The sequence below is a fragment of the Thamnophis elegans genome, chromosome 4 (genome assembly GCF_009769535.1).
Source record: "Thamnophis elegans isolate rThaEle1 chromosome 4, rThaEle1.pri, whole genome shotgun sequence".
Classification (NCBI taxonomy): Eukaryota; Metazoa; Chordata; class Lepidosauria; order Squamata; family Colubridae; genus Thamnophis; species Thamnophis elegans.
In genome coordinates, this window is record NC_045544.1 from 82,483,528 (window position 1) to 82,498,513 (window position 14,986).

The 14,986-nt window shown below is 40.0% G+C and overlaps 1 protein-coding gene across 1 annotated transcript in view; it reads left to right on the forward strand.

Annotated features, from left to right (window-relative positions):
- Positions 1-14,986, forward strand: part of PLB1 (phospholipase B1) — a 77,428-nt gene that overhangs the window by 13,413 nt on the left and 49,029 nt on the right. Inside the window, exons 9-15 of the mRNA XM_032216054.1 lie at positions 1,527-1,592; positions 4,418-4,518; positions 6,329-6,410; positions 8,107-8,211; positions 10,005-10,100; positions 11,845-11,916; positions 13,226-13,349. Of these exons, the coding sequence (XP_032071945.1) occupies positions 1,527-1,592; positions 4,418-4,518; positions 6,329-6,410; positions 8,107-8,211; positions 10,005-10,100; positions 11,845-11,916; positions 13,226-13,349 (646 nt within the window). The remainder of the gene's footprint in view (positions 1-1,526; positions 1,593-4,417; positions 4,519-6,328; positions 6,411-8,106; positions 8,212-10,004; positions 10,101-11,844; positions 11,917-13,225; positions 13,350-14,986) is intronic.

Below are 14,986 nucleotides of genomic sequence, written 5' to 3' on the forward strand. Positions count from 1 at the left end.
TATGTATTGAAATTTTTAACTCATGTTTTCCCTTAATACGCCAATAGGAATATTTCTGGTTTCAGCTCCATCTTTTGTCTTGTAATTTCTTCTAGGCATTTCTTTATTTTGAGCCAGTAATCCCTGGCTTTGGGACATGGCCACCATATATGGTAGAAAGTTCCTTGTTTATAGCTGCATCTCCAACATTCAGGCGGACGCTTTGGAAACAACAGAATAATTTTATTTTAATAACAACCCAATAACGATTATATTCTAAATATACATTAAATATTATAGATGATCATATTTTGATCTGGTATCCTGGAAATTCAGTCCAAACTGTCCCATACCTGGTTTCTTTACATAGTAAATTTTAAGTAGTTCTCATATGTTCTGTGTCATGCTTTGCAAACACTACATCTGGCATAAATGACATGGAAAGGGGTCTGTTTTTGGAGCTGGGTGGTATACCTTCTCCTTCTCCTCTCCTTTCAGGATTTGCAGCTAGCATTGGTTTTCCCTTTTGCTGAAATGGTGTCAAGAGCTAGTCGGGCATGAACAGACAGGTGAAGGTTGAGGAAGCAAAAGCCTTTTCAGCTCTTTTCCTCACGGTCTGATTTTTGCCCTCTGTGAGGGAGGACAGAAGAGAGGCAGGTGATGCTGGTCAGGAAATAGCAAAGTAGATGTGGTGCAGCTGTCATATCTGGGCTTCAAAAATGTGGCTAACTGCTAGATGACAAAGAGATATGGTCAATTCAGTTTTCTGTCATCTAATGGTCATCCATTTTTGCATAATCTAGACATGGCAGTCATAGAATGGCTGAATGGAAGGACAACAGACAACACAGAGAAGTCTAAGTGAGTGAGAGATGTATGAGACTCATAGGTTATCTTACAGCTGTACCAGCTTTTCTTTTCTCTCCCTTCTCTTTCTTTTCCATACTCACTGCTGTCAGTCTGAGACATCAAAAAAAGAACCATGGTGATGCCATAGAGACTTTTCTAAAATTTCTAGGCAGAAATGCTCATAGAATATAAGAAACAATCTGGGCAGGGATTCTCTTTTTACAAAATAGTAATGATTGATTTACTATTTAGAAAATTCTGTTTGTCTCCAGACTATATTGTTCTTCAGACCGTTCTTTTCTGAGGGTGCAGTTTAATGGTTTCCTGAGGCAAGCCCTCTGAAATGAAAGTGATGTGAGGTGTTCCAGAGATGCTCCAGTTGCAAAACAAGTTTCATTTGGAATGTTTTGTTCAAAACACTTTGAACTGCTTTTTTTCACTGCCGATCTAACATGGTTCATATCCAGATAGAAACTCGTTACTACTTTTGATCCAATTACTGTGTCTGGGCGATTCAAAACAACTGGATTATGTCAAACATATCGTGGAAAGAAGGTCATTATGTCATTTGTGAAAGATGCATATTAGTATACATTGAAATTTTCAATTGCCAAATGTGCATAAATAGTGATGTGATAAGAAAGAGCAACTAGCAGCTTATTTTGCACAAAATTCATCGTTATCCTTTTCTTTTATAGATAAAAAGTTCTCCTGAGTACTACATAATGAACATACAGTCAGCGCTGGATTTACTCCATAAAGAGGTATCAAAGGGGTCTCTGCTAAAAGGGGAAATGATTGGGTGAATTATTAGAATCAAAAGTTTCTTTAAGACAATGATTTCCAAGTTGCAAGGATTGCCTGCAAGAATACTTCAGAGGAGTACTGTAACTTTATTGTAACTGCGAATATAAGGGGCCCAGATCTCATAAGGTCATCAAATATTGCAAAAAAAAATGTTCCCACTGAAAATCTGGTGAAATTTTGGCATTCTTTATTTCCATTTTTTTAAAAAATATATTCAATTCATTTGCATTTGCATTATTGATTCCTATTTTTGAAATGCTTCTCAAAAGTTTTTCAGAACTGCCACCATTTTAAATGTCTTTACAAACAGAAACTGGCATACCCATGTAAAAGCAGTAGCAAAGCTCGTTAAAATAGAGGGCAGGTAAATGAGCACCTTTGCAGAGAGTATTTCAGAGCAGATCCGAAAAGAGCAAAACTCAGATGGAAGACACATTCCAAAAGGAATGTGTGCTTAAAATCTTGGTATTGTTATAAGCCAGGGGTGTCCAATCTTGGCAACTTTAAGACCTGTGGACTTCAACTCCCAGAATTCCCCAGCTAGCTAAAGTTGTTAAGATTGGAGACTCCTGTTATAAGCCATGAGAGGGAAGGGAAGTCCCTCAGACACAGGGTTCCTAAGTCCTGAGTCCTACAAGTCAGACAGAGTACTTTGAATTGGATCTAAGTTTTCTGATTGTGATATATAGTCCTCAAAGCAGCCATAGGCTCTATCTATGGCTGTCACATGCTTTTCAGTATGCTCTGCCCCTCAATCTTTAATTGCACTTATGGATAAGCATGATTCAGATTAGCACTCATAGATATATATGACTGCCAACTGAAATCATTCATCTGGAGAGCTTTCCTTAGAGGTCTTAATAAAATCATTCAGAGAGAGAGAATTATATTTATAACTTTCTGTTTTCCAAGGGATCTTTTCCTTAAAACTTTGTCCACTGAAGCAAAAAATAGTGAGCGTCAATCTTCACTATTATGAAGATTGGGTTTAGAAGGTTTTTTGGCTTTCCAAGGATTGGACACACCATGGTATAGCATAGGAATTCTGCCTTTAAGGCAGGTGAAAGAGATAAATACAATGAGGCCAGGGCCAATATAAGGAGAGGCATTAAGGTAGCTAAACAAAAATATAAACATAAGGTGGAAAACCATCTAGCAGAGAACAACCTGAGGCAGGTGTGGCAGGGGCTGCAGCACCTAACCAACTATAACGGCAATACAATAAAGACAGTCAATGCCGAAGCCTCATTGGTGGTGGAGTTGAACACCTTCTTTGCCCGCTACGAGGTCAAGTGACCTTACCCTGTAGCCCCAGCCCACCGGCCCTCCAATTCTGAGCCACTCACCATGCGTGAACACCAAGTGAGAGCTGTATTGAAGGCCCTAAATCCCAATACAGCTGTAGGTCCAGATGGGGTATTGGGGAAAGTGGTAAAAACCTCTGCTGAATACATATACCAGTATGTATGTGGGAATGTGTGCTAGTTATTACTTATTTGGGTTTAGCGATTTCTTTTTTATTTATTGAGTTGCTGAGATGTATTCTGTGGTTTTGGAGGTGGGTGGGCTGCCCCAAGGGAGGCTCAATTTCATTGTATACATGTTGTGCATTGACAATAAAGGTTTGATTGATTGATTAAGCAAATCAACATAGAATGCTTAACTGTAGCAACAACTTCCCCCAACAACAAGCTATTGTTATAAACTTCCTCCTTCTTGGACTTCCAAGTTGCTGTTGCTACACAAATGTATCTTTAACACTCAGTCCTTTATACTCAGTCGTGTTCAGTTCAGTCAAATGCCCCAAAATCTATAAAATAGCACATAACTTTTGCCTTTTCCCAAAAATTCTTCTGAAAGTTAGGATAAATTACTGATAGTTAAAGATCAGGAGCTTTTTCAATGTGGGTGCTACTCTTCTAGTTGCTGCCAAGCTCCTGGCAAAGCTCCAAGTGGGACTCCCACTAGGATATGCTATTCGCTGTAGCTTATGGTCCAGATAGTTGAATCAGAGTCCCCTTGCCTGCTTGTAATAGCTGCCAATCTCCAGATATTGCCTGAGATCCAACCTAGAACTAGGGATGGGTTCCGGCTGCTGCTACTGCCAGAGACACGCCCCGCACATGCTTGATGTGTGCTACTAATTGCTTTGCGCATGCACAGAAGGCAAAAACAAGATGGCAGCACCTACGGTGCTCCCAAGAGAACCAGTTCAGATGCTTGGCAAACCTGGGTTGCTGCCGGTTTCAGGTCGCCAATTTACTATCAGTTCGGCCAAACCAGTCCAAACTGGTAGGAACCCACCTCAGCCTAGAACTAAGAAGAGGTTTCCTGACAATGAGAACAATTAATTAATGAGAGAGCTTAGCTCCAGAAATCCTCATTTCACCTCACCAGAAATTTTTAAGAAGAGACTGGACAGCCATTTGTCCAGAACGTTATGGAATCTTCTGCTATGGGCAGGGGCTTGGACTAGAAGACCTCCAAATCTTTGTTCCAACACTCTGTTTTAGCATTTGCTTTTGTAAACTAAGGGCCTGAGTGGGGAAAATTTCAGGGTGTGGCTCAGTTATCACAATCAGCTGCAAACACCAGCTTGGATGCTTGTAAGTAAAGTTGTGAGTTAATCAATGGATGGGAATATTGGGTGAGAAGTGTTTCTGCCTGGCTATAGTTACTTTTCCCAACTTCACTGCCTCATAGAGTCATCTGGCAGTTCTTATATACTACATTTGTAAAAGAACCACTTGGCTCATTCTCTTTTATGCATATCTCTTTCCAGGTGCCTCATACATTTGTGAACCTGGTATCACTACTTAATGTGATACCTGTGAGGAAACTGTATCAGGAGACGAGCATTTACTGCCCAAGATTGATTATGAGGTTTGAAATGAATTGATATTGTGCTGGAACTGGGAAAAATTCCCAATATCTGTGCTGATAATGGCTCCTCTTAAACTTAAGCAATTGCCTTTTATTCATTCTTATTGTTGCAATATGGAAATATAAACCGAATATGCGCTATCTAAATGTATAGAAATAGTCTTGGAAGAGTCATAGATTATTGGAGGGGGGTTGTCATCAAATCTGCTGCATAGAGGAGGGGTGTTAAACTCATGGCCCACAGGGTGGATGCATCCTGTGCTGGCCACGCCCACTCACATTTTCAGTGAAGGGGAAAAAAGTTGTGATACATCATGTGACAACATGATGCCATCAGTTTGATACCTTGCCATTGAAGATACAAAGGTTTACAGTGGAAGAGAGATAGGCAAATGCATTTCCCAATTATTTTTCTGATGGCAGGAATATTTTGAACAATCCATTGTGAGGCTTCTATTCATAGAAAAGAGCAATGACTCAAATCCAAGAAGTATAGTGTATTACAAAAAAGCTGTACTCCATGAAATCATATGTGATACTTACACAATTCAATCGGAGGAGTCAATATTGTTTGACCCAAAGGTGCTTTTTCAAAAGGCAACTAGACTTTGTTTTTCCTTGAAGACATTTCACTTCACATTCAAGAAGCTTCTTCAGCTCTGACCAAATGGTGGAGGATGGAAAGATTTATATTGCTTTCAGTTGTCTCCTCATTGGGATTCTTTCTGAGAGTCATGGAGGCCACTTGAAGGTTTATCTGTAATGCAAATGGGTGTGGAACCTTCTTGGAGCTGCTGAAAGGACTATGTTATATAGAGAGATAGGTGTTGTTGCATTTCTCCCCCTTTGTTGGGAGACGGCTGCTCAATCTTAATGTAGATAGTCCCTTTGACCCCTCTTTCAAACCAATGGTCCTTTCTGTCCACAACGTGGACTTTGCTGTCTTCAAAAGCTTTGCTGTCTTTCAAATACAGATGGACTGCTGAATCTTGTACTGATGGATTTGTTCTGTGGTGTCATGCTTTTGTAAAAGTGGTTGTTATGTTTCTCCAGTGTAAAGATCTGAACATGTCTCATTCATTGTACTGCAGTGCTTTCAGCAATTCCTAGAAGGTTCCACGCCCATTTGCATTATTGAGGGCACAGATAAACCTTCAAGTGGCCTCAATAACTCTCAGAACAGAAATGGTTCCTATCGGTTCAGAATGGTTCAGCTGAATTGCTAGTAACTTAGGGGCCTGGGTTGCGGGAACTGGCAGCAACCTAGGCCTGCCACGCCCCCAAACCGGCTCTCCTACAGTGGCGCCATCTTGATTTTTGACTCTGCACATGCACAGAACAACTTTCTTTGCAGAAATGTGTTTTTTGTTGTTTTTTTCATGTTTTATGCGTGCACAGAACTTTTTATGTTTAAATACGCAAGCACGCAAGATTGTTGCATGCTGAACCAGCAGTAATGCCATCAGCAACCCACAGTCTCAGAAAGAATGCTAAAAAGCAGATGAATGCAAGCAATATAAATCCTTCCATCCTCCACCATTCGATCAGAGCTGAAGAAGCTTCTTGGATGAAAAGTGAAATGCCTTCAAGGAAAAACAAAGTCCAGTTGCCTTTTGAAAAATTGCCTTCGGGACAACCATGACTTGCATGATTGAGAATCTCTATAGAAATATTATTTGAGCATAACATGCTTTTCACAGCATGTGTCATATGAAACATGGTTATGGGACATGAAAAGTAAAAAGTTTCATTTTTTTAAATGTCTGAGATAAGAATGGTATGGTCAACATGTGCCCTTTTTTCCCTCTAGGTCAGTGTGTGGATGTATTTTCAAACCTAATGATAATTCCTCTGAAATTGAGAAGGTGGAGTTTTTAAATAGAAGATATCAGGTAAGGGAAATTCATTATAAATAATATACAGCAGTGTTCTACACCTCATCCTTTTAAAAACCAAGCATGAACATATTAGGTATTTTTGCCATTTTACTAACTCTGCTTCTGGATTTGGTTTTAAGAATGAAAAACAAGTTAGTTTAAAAATAATAAGTAGTGACTTAAAATATCAAAATTACAAATATCAAAATATCAAAATTTGGTCTTTTTCACACTTTCATTTAAAAGCTTCTTTGCATTCCTGGGCCAACTTTAGATAATAATCACGTGAGCTAATTTTGATCAATGCAACACACTGCCCAATCCTATGCACATTTACTTTACAAGTTCAAAAATGGAAATACATCATAATTCCGTTAAGTACAAGTGACTGAAAGCTGCAATTATACACTTAACATGGAAATAGGCTCCATCAAACTTCTTTAAAAATACTTTGTGTTATATAATTGGCTAATAAAATACTGGCTCTCTTGAGAAAAGTGAGACGGTGTTTTTCTGACTGAAATTATCTTAACCTGTTTTAAAGCCTGTAAATCCACTGCTTCATTTTATTACATTACATATTTAAACAAAGAATAATGCAACAATTCATCCAATGTTAGCTAGAACAAACAGACTTGAAAAGGTTGCTGTGTGCTCAATAAATATCAAATGTCTGGTTAGAAGCAAAGCCCAGTGACTTGGGCTTTGAAATGTAACTTATTTTGACAGTCAGCAAAGAATAGTTGTCTGCAGTGGAGGCAAAAATACAGTGGACTACTGTTATGAAGGTACGGTTTCTTTTATTATTGGGAATCTGAGGAAAAGACCCTGTGGCAGAAATAAGAACTTGAAGTTGTGTAAAGTAGAGCCTCAAGATCGTATCACATATTACATGGAGATTTGTGACTAAACCTCCCTTTCAAAAGAATGCCCCCCCAAAAAGGGGGCATTCTAATTGTTTTGCAGAGCAATAGGTATGTGAAATTTTGTGGACAATTTTAATCAGAAAACCAGTCTCCCCCCCACCCTCCCTTTGAACTCTTGCAATTCCATAGGTCTGGACTATTTTCTATTGGAAAATACTCTTGTTTCCTCCTGGCTTCTAGTTTCAATGCTGCCATTACTCTCCTTTCATATAATCTCAAGTAAAATTCCACTTTTGAGGTTTTGGTTTTTCATGGATGTATGTTCGGAATTCATTTCAAGTCATAGGCAACAATGAAATGACAGGTTGGGAATCTTCTGGAGGATTTCAAGTGAACCCATATGTAGCTTTTCATCTTAGCAACTTTATTTGTGTCTATGCATGAGCGTGCAAGAGAAAGATAAATTGTAAATCACTAAATGTATGTAATACCCATGTACTAAAAAATCATGGATCAGATTAATTGTGGGATGGAAAAGGATTAATTTTTACTCCATGACCTTTGGTAGTTTCAAAGGATGGGAAACCATGCTTATAGGTCAGCTGGAGGGGGAAAGCACTAATGGGCTTGTGCTATTTATTGTGTGGTCCTGAGTTTCAAGGTCCATAAGAGTGTAGACAATTGGGGGTTAGATTCATATGCATTCCCCCTCCCACACACCTAAACCAAAGAAATAGTTGAACATTATTCCTGTATTTGGCATATCTTTGACAGACATATCAGCTTGTCATTTCACTGTTTAGCAGCTCCAAAAGGAACATTATAATGGGATTTTGTTTTGCTAGGAAGAAACTCATCGTTTAGTCGAGAGTGGAAGGTATGACACAAGAGAAGATTTCACTGTGGTTGTGCAACCAGTGTTTGAAAAAGCAGAGATACCTCAGACTCTGGTAATTGCAAATGTATACATGTACTACATTTTTGAGAACTGTAAATCATAGATGGGGCCTATCTAACTTAAATACCATTGAGTTCAATTATCTCCTTTACATTTGACTGTGTCTGAATCCAACTCATAGTAGTGAGATTGGGAATTACTTGGGCAGGAGAAGGATAGCAAAGCCATAATGGTTGCAAGCAACTATGACTTAAAGGGAAGCAGACTACATTGATACACATAACCTTAATTAGGTAACCCTCAGGTAAATGAAGTTATAGTCCTATGAAATTATTTATCTTGTTTTCTTCCCTTTAACATGAGATAGTTAACTCTCAGGAAAAATAAGGGACTATATTTTGAATAATGAATGAACAGATTTAAAGTAATTCCAACAGAGATAGCACATAATAAGCCATGAGCTGGCATACGCTAGCCTGCCACCGCCGCCGCCACCCCTTAGTCCATGTGGTGTATGCCAGCTTGCAGCTTTTGTGAACTGGCATACGCTAGCCTCCCACCCCCGCCGCCACCCCCTTTCATCCATGCGGCGTATGCCAGCTCACGAAAGCCACCAGCTGGAATACTCTAGCCATCTGCCGCTGCCACCCAGCCCCTTTTGTCCACACGTATGCTAGCTCGTGAAAGCCGCGAGCTGGCGTATGCTAGCCTTCCACCACTGCCGCCCACCCCCTTTTGGCTGCGGGCTGGCATACGTTAACTTCCCACCGCTGCCACCACTGCCCACCCCTTTTGGCCATGGGCTGGCATACGCCAGCTTCCTGCCACCGCTGCCGCACCCCTTTCGGCCATGTGGCATATGCCAGTTCGTGGCTTTCACAAGGGAAGGCGTGAAGGCCTTCCCTCATGAAAGCCGCAAGCTGCCATATGCTAGCCCCCCCACCGTCCCCGCCGCCAACCCCCTTTTGGCCATGCAGCGTATGCCAGCCCACAGCTTTCGCGTTGGATGGATGGAAACTGATCAAGGAGAGATTCAACCTGGAAATAAGTGAGAGCAATCAACCAATGGAACAGCTTGCCTTCAGAAGTTGTGGGAGTTTCATCACTGGAAGCTTTCAAAAAGAGACTAGATTGGCACCTGTCACAAATGGTGTAGGGCAGTGGCGGGTTGCAGGTGGTACGCCATGGTACGGGCATACCAGAGCCAGCCTGGAGCACCAGATACTGTTCCGGTACGGAGGGTCCACTCGCCCGCCCACCCGAGCTCCTTACCTGTTTTTTAAGGCTTCCTCACTTCTGCGCATGCGCATGGCACATACAGTGCCTGCGTGATGCTCCCCTGAGCAGCTGAAGCATCGCGGACGATTGTGGAAGCCTCACTGACAGGTAGGGTGCATGTGTGCATCACGCACATGTGCACATGCGCCTCACGTGTGCATGTGGGTGATGCCAGGGCTGTTCCAACCATACCGGTTGGAACGGAATCCGGAACCCCCCACTGGTGTAGGGTCTCCTGTTTGGGGGGGGGGGGGTTGGACTAGATGACCTACAAGTCCCTTCCATCTGCTGTTGTTGTTGTTATTGTTGTTGTTGTTATATAATCTAACTGTCAAGAAATTATTTGAAGCTTGTGGTGTACAGCATGTATTTAGACTTTATTCTGTATATAGACTGAATATCTTGAACTGGATAGTCATTTGTTTCCATTTTTACAGGTTTTTTCTGTCTCTCAAGTGAAGTGGGTTCTAGTTCTTAAAAATATACTCAGCAACTCATTTTTGCTTTGCTGGAACAAATCAGCAGATTTACCCTTATGGAAATAATAATGTCTGGTTCTTCCTTTAGAATGGGCTGCCAGATGCTTCATATTTTGCCCCAGACTGTTTTCATTTCCACCAGAAGCTTCACACCCAGGCTGCTCGGGGGCTGTGGAACAACATGGTAAGAAATTGTGCTAGGTGATTTTCTCTATCCCATTCATAAATCTCAGAATGTGGACATTTTGTACTAACAACTTAGTCTAAGAATAATTTAAAAACAAAGCAAAGAAAAAACTGAATGAGAACCTGATATTTATCTTTTACATCTATAGAATTAGCATTTGTATTATGCTGTAAGCAGGAAAAGTGAGATGATTGTACACTGAGAACTGAAGAAAATCTGCTAGGAAAAGGCACTGAAACTTTATAATGTCCACAATAGAAAAACTAACAGAGGGTACCCATCACGAAGACCATTGTTTTCTGATTATGGAAATAATATTCATTGCATAGGTAGTGTCACAATGGATTTTTAATTGGCTGTCCGCTTGCAGTTTATTAGGAACATAAGATTTAGGAATCCTGTTTTAAGATATTTTCATGCTACTTTTGACAGCCATTGTTATTGCCACTCAAACCCTCCTAATTATATACCAGCCTTGCGAGAAGGTGTGCTGCCAAGAATCCTCTTAAGTTAGGTGCTTTTCCTTCCGGAATGGGATAGCTCTTCACAGCCAATTCATCACAGCCAACTTGCCATGGTCAACTACCCATGGCCAATTCGCCACAGGACAACTAGCCATGGGACAACTATGTCAGAGTGTGACTATTTGGAGACAACCCAGGAGCAAAATACAGTAAACAGGTTTGTCCTTCAAATAGTGGTTTATCTACAAGTAATATATACATACATGTACTAGGCAAAGTCAGGCAATCAATCATCAACTACAGGATGAAAGCACACACACGAGAGAGAGAGATACACCATCACAGAGCCTCTCTTATATTACAGCCTCTTAAAGTTGTAGCAGTCAAATAACCCTGCTGACTCATTGCTACCATTGCATTATGCATTATAATGTTACAACATTACAGCAGCTGGTCAGCTATTAAATCATCATTACCCTGACAAACTCACTGTGGGACAATTCAACAATTCAATTTAATTATTTTAAATAATTTAAAAATATTTTAATTTTTAATTTTGTACATTTTATTTTGTCCTTCATTTGGCATCCTTTCTTTAATGAATCTATTGGATTATTTCACCAATATTAGTGTAACTCTTGTCCCATTGCAAGTTGTTCTGCAGCAAGTTGGCCATGGCAAGTTGTTCCACAGTGAGTTGGCTGTGGCAAATTGGCCATGGTGAATTGGCTGTGGCGAGTTGACCGTGGTGAGTTGGCTACAGCAATTTGGCTGGGGAGAGTTGTCATAGATCCTCTTCCCCAGGTAATAAATTGCAGAGTATAAAAATTAGAACTCCATCTAATGGTTCCGAGAGGTGAATGAATGGACTCTACACAAATGGGTAACTGGTTGCACTGCAATTCCAGAAGAAATACAGCAAAATATTTGCAATATTTCTTCTGAAGTAATAGCTCAGCTACTTAATTTGGAAATTAATTGTCCCACTTTGTTAAGCTTTACCTAGGGGGTGTAGCATCTGTATCGATCCAATCCTTTTGTCTGGAAAAGATCTGAGCCAGACTTTCTGCTGCAATATTATTTGCCCTGTGCATTATATCTTTAATATACTAAAAATTACAGAATTAGATAATTATAGTTCAAACTTCAATTGATTACCTAATTCTCTGAAGGCTCTGTGGATTACACTTTGTAATGATTTATGGCATACATTCCTGCATCTTTTGTTTTTCATCTCCTGTTCCATGCCCTATATCTTTTCCAATTATTTGTTACAGTTGGAACCCATTGCAGAAAAGACAAGAATACAAAGATTTGAACCTGAGATAACACTCAAATGTCCAAACCAGGTAAATGTAATTTCCAGTATTACTTTCTTTCCCATCCTTGCTGTGCATGTGAGATTAATATTGCCACCCCCATCCTGGTTTTTTTCTTTGAACTGTATAAATCCTACAAAATAGAAAGAACTATTCAATTGCAAAATTATCTGGGTTAGCCTTGACTGGATGCTGACACTAACATATGTAATAGAAACGAGAAATGTCCTACAACCTCACTAACATCAGTGAGGAACTTCTGTGCATAAAATGAGACATCCGAAAAGGTATGTGTATTTGGAAAGTGAGAGATGACTTGAGGGGAAGTGTTGATGTGGCTCCATCTGAATTCACTAGAATCCCTTACTCACTCCAAGGACCTAATACATCACTAGTCTCAGTGATGTCTGAAATCCTGGAAGGCAGATGGATGAGAAGGTATTCTCATGTTGGTCTTCTTTAGGTATTGCACCTGCATTGTCTGTCTAAAAATTGGTGGCTTTCTATATTGGCTCTTGGAGAATATACTGGTCTAGGGAATCATGATGGTTTCTAGAAGAAAGTACCACCCGGAGTTCTTGGGTTAATAAAACAAGATATCAGGACCTGCATGATTTGCTCTCTGGATTTTGTATGTGTGTGTGTGTGTGTGTTTGTGTTTAACAGAAGATCCTCTTATCAGACTAATCAAATCAGTCTGTGGTTCTGAAGAGCAGGTAACTGGCATGCCTCCTCCAGGGGTGGGTTGCTGCCGGCATTACTGCTGGTTTGTTTTGCACGCGCATTACTCGCTTTGCTCATATATGCACCTACCGCATGTTGCTTGAGCATGCGCAGAACATTATAAAATGAGTTTAAAAATGCTGGCAATGGCACGGGCAACCGGGGAAATTGGTTCAGGGGCATGGCCAGCCAACAGTCCCTACTAGTTAGGCAACGCAGTCCCAATGTCCACTATCAGTTCGCCTGAACTGGTGCGAACCCGTAGCAACCCACCTCTGGCCTTCCCACTCCGAATCCCATATTTAAGCAGTTAAACAGTTATTCATCCCACCAAATATCTGCGTACTTTCTTCTGAAGATCAACAGTAATTGAAATGGTAGGGGTAAATGTGAGAGAGATTTAGATATAAAGACCAATATGAGGGCAATTGACTTCTTCTACTTTTATCCTGTTAAACTTGCTGAGATCTCATAATTCCCTCCTATCTCACCTGGTTGTTCCCTAATCCGAGGTACAGAGGCCTACAGTATCTGGGTTATTTGTGAGACAGACTTCCCTCTGGAGGGCGCTTTGGGACCATCTTTTCACTTTAACTTGGCTATTCCTGTTCTGTAGGCCCAGCCATATTTAATGACATACAAAAACAGCAACTATACTTACCACAAGGAAAATACTCCAGTTTATGGAAGCCAGATGCTGTGCAAGGATAAAGCACCATCCATTGAATATCCTACTTCAGGTAATTTTAGCTGTTTGACACCAAACATCAAGAGAAATCACAAAGGACAAATTTAAATGTTGCTTTTCGTGCCAAAAGCTAATATAAAATATCAACTTGTTTCTCAATTTCTGAACATTTTTTGCTGTATTTTCAGCAGTGTCCCATACTTTTTAATAGATGAAGTTGCAGATATGATCCATGGCATCAACCATTAACATGGTGAGCAGGCCTGAATGAATATTGTTAACATCCATAAAAGAGAGTCAATTAGATCTAGTGGTGAAGGCACCAGCCTAGGAAACAGGAGAGTGTGAATTCTTGTCCTCCCTTAAGCACAAAGCCAATTAGATGACTTTGGGCCAGTTATTCTCTCTCACCCAACCCACCTCACAGGGTTGTTGTTGAGGAGAAAAAAGGAGGAGAAAGGTATATTGGACATGTTCACTAACTTGAGTTGTGTACAGAAATAATAAAAGTGGGATGCAAACAAACAAAACGATATATTGTGGTCACTGGGAAGGAAGAGCCTTTTTAAGGAAATTTGGATTGTTCATTTATGCAAAATATAAAGGTGTGAGACTCACTCTTATGCATATTTATCACTAAGTAACTCAAAAAGAGTTCGGTTGAACTTATTATGAGGTGTATACAAGATTATAATCTAATTTATTATAAATTTATGAAAACATCCTGATGATGTTGGCTGTGACTATACAAGTTTCTATTGTATTACTTACCACATCTTTAAGATTTCTCAGAAAGATTTCTCAGATTTTTTTCTGCAACATATGAGAACAGTTGCTTGCATTCTGGAATGAGTTTGCATATCTTGCTGAAATGCATTGATGCAATATATGTCCAGCTAGTTCATTAGGGTGCTTGCTCTTTCAATTGAAAAAAAAATCAGATATGGTAATTTGGGGCTTAGCTGCTGTAAATAGTCATTTCTAACTTTGGGACCTTATTTGCATTATTATACCATTTTTTTCTTAACAGTATGAATACTTTACATATAATCGTTAGCAACTGCCTTATTTAGTGACTGTTCAGTTAAAATAGCAATGAAAAAGTAACTTTACAACCAATCCTTGCATTTACAACCTGCTTAGGTCTGTAAAGCAAAGGAAGGCACTTCTGAAGTCCACAAGCATAGTTGTGTTTCACTTAACAACTTCAGTTTGCAACCAAATTGTTGATCCCAATTGTGGTTGTTAAGCAAGGACTATCTGTATTTATTTAGCATATTTAAAAACCACTAACTCCAATGGCTTTCAAGGAGAGGATAGAACCAGTGGAAACCATGAATTGGTAAAGTAATGCAATAATATCACATAAAAACAGTCAAGAAGTTATGTTCATTAACAGGAATGTTTGGAAGAAGTGGTGAGAGCTCTTTGGTGGAAGGGGAAACCTAAGTTGAAAGAAGAAGAAGCATTTCCCATGCCAAAAGAAGAATGGCCCTGGAATACGATGCTTTGAAACCAGAGGTGGGGGGAGGAGTCACGCTCCTAGTAACTTCAAAAGGCTAATATCATCTGGCAGTACCCAGAATCTGATGGAGTCATCACCAGCATTAATATAGAGGCATCATAGATTGATTGTGCAGGAAGTACAGGGAATGCACATCTTCTGAACTGGAACCATAACATTCAATG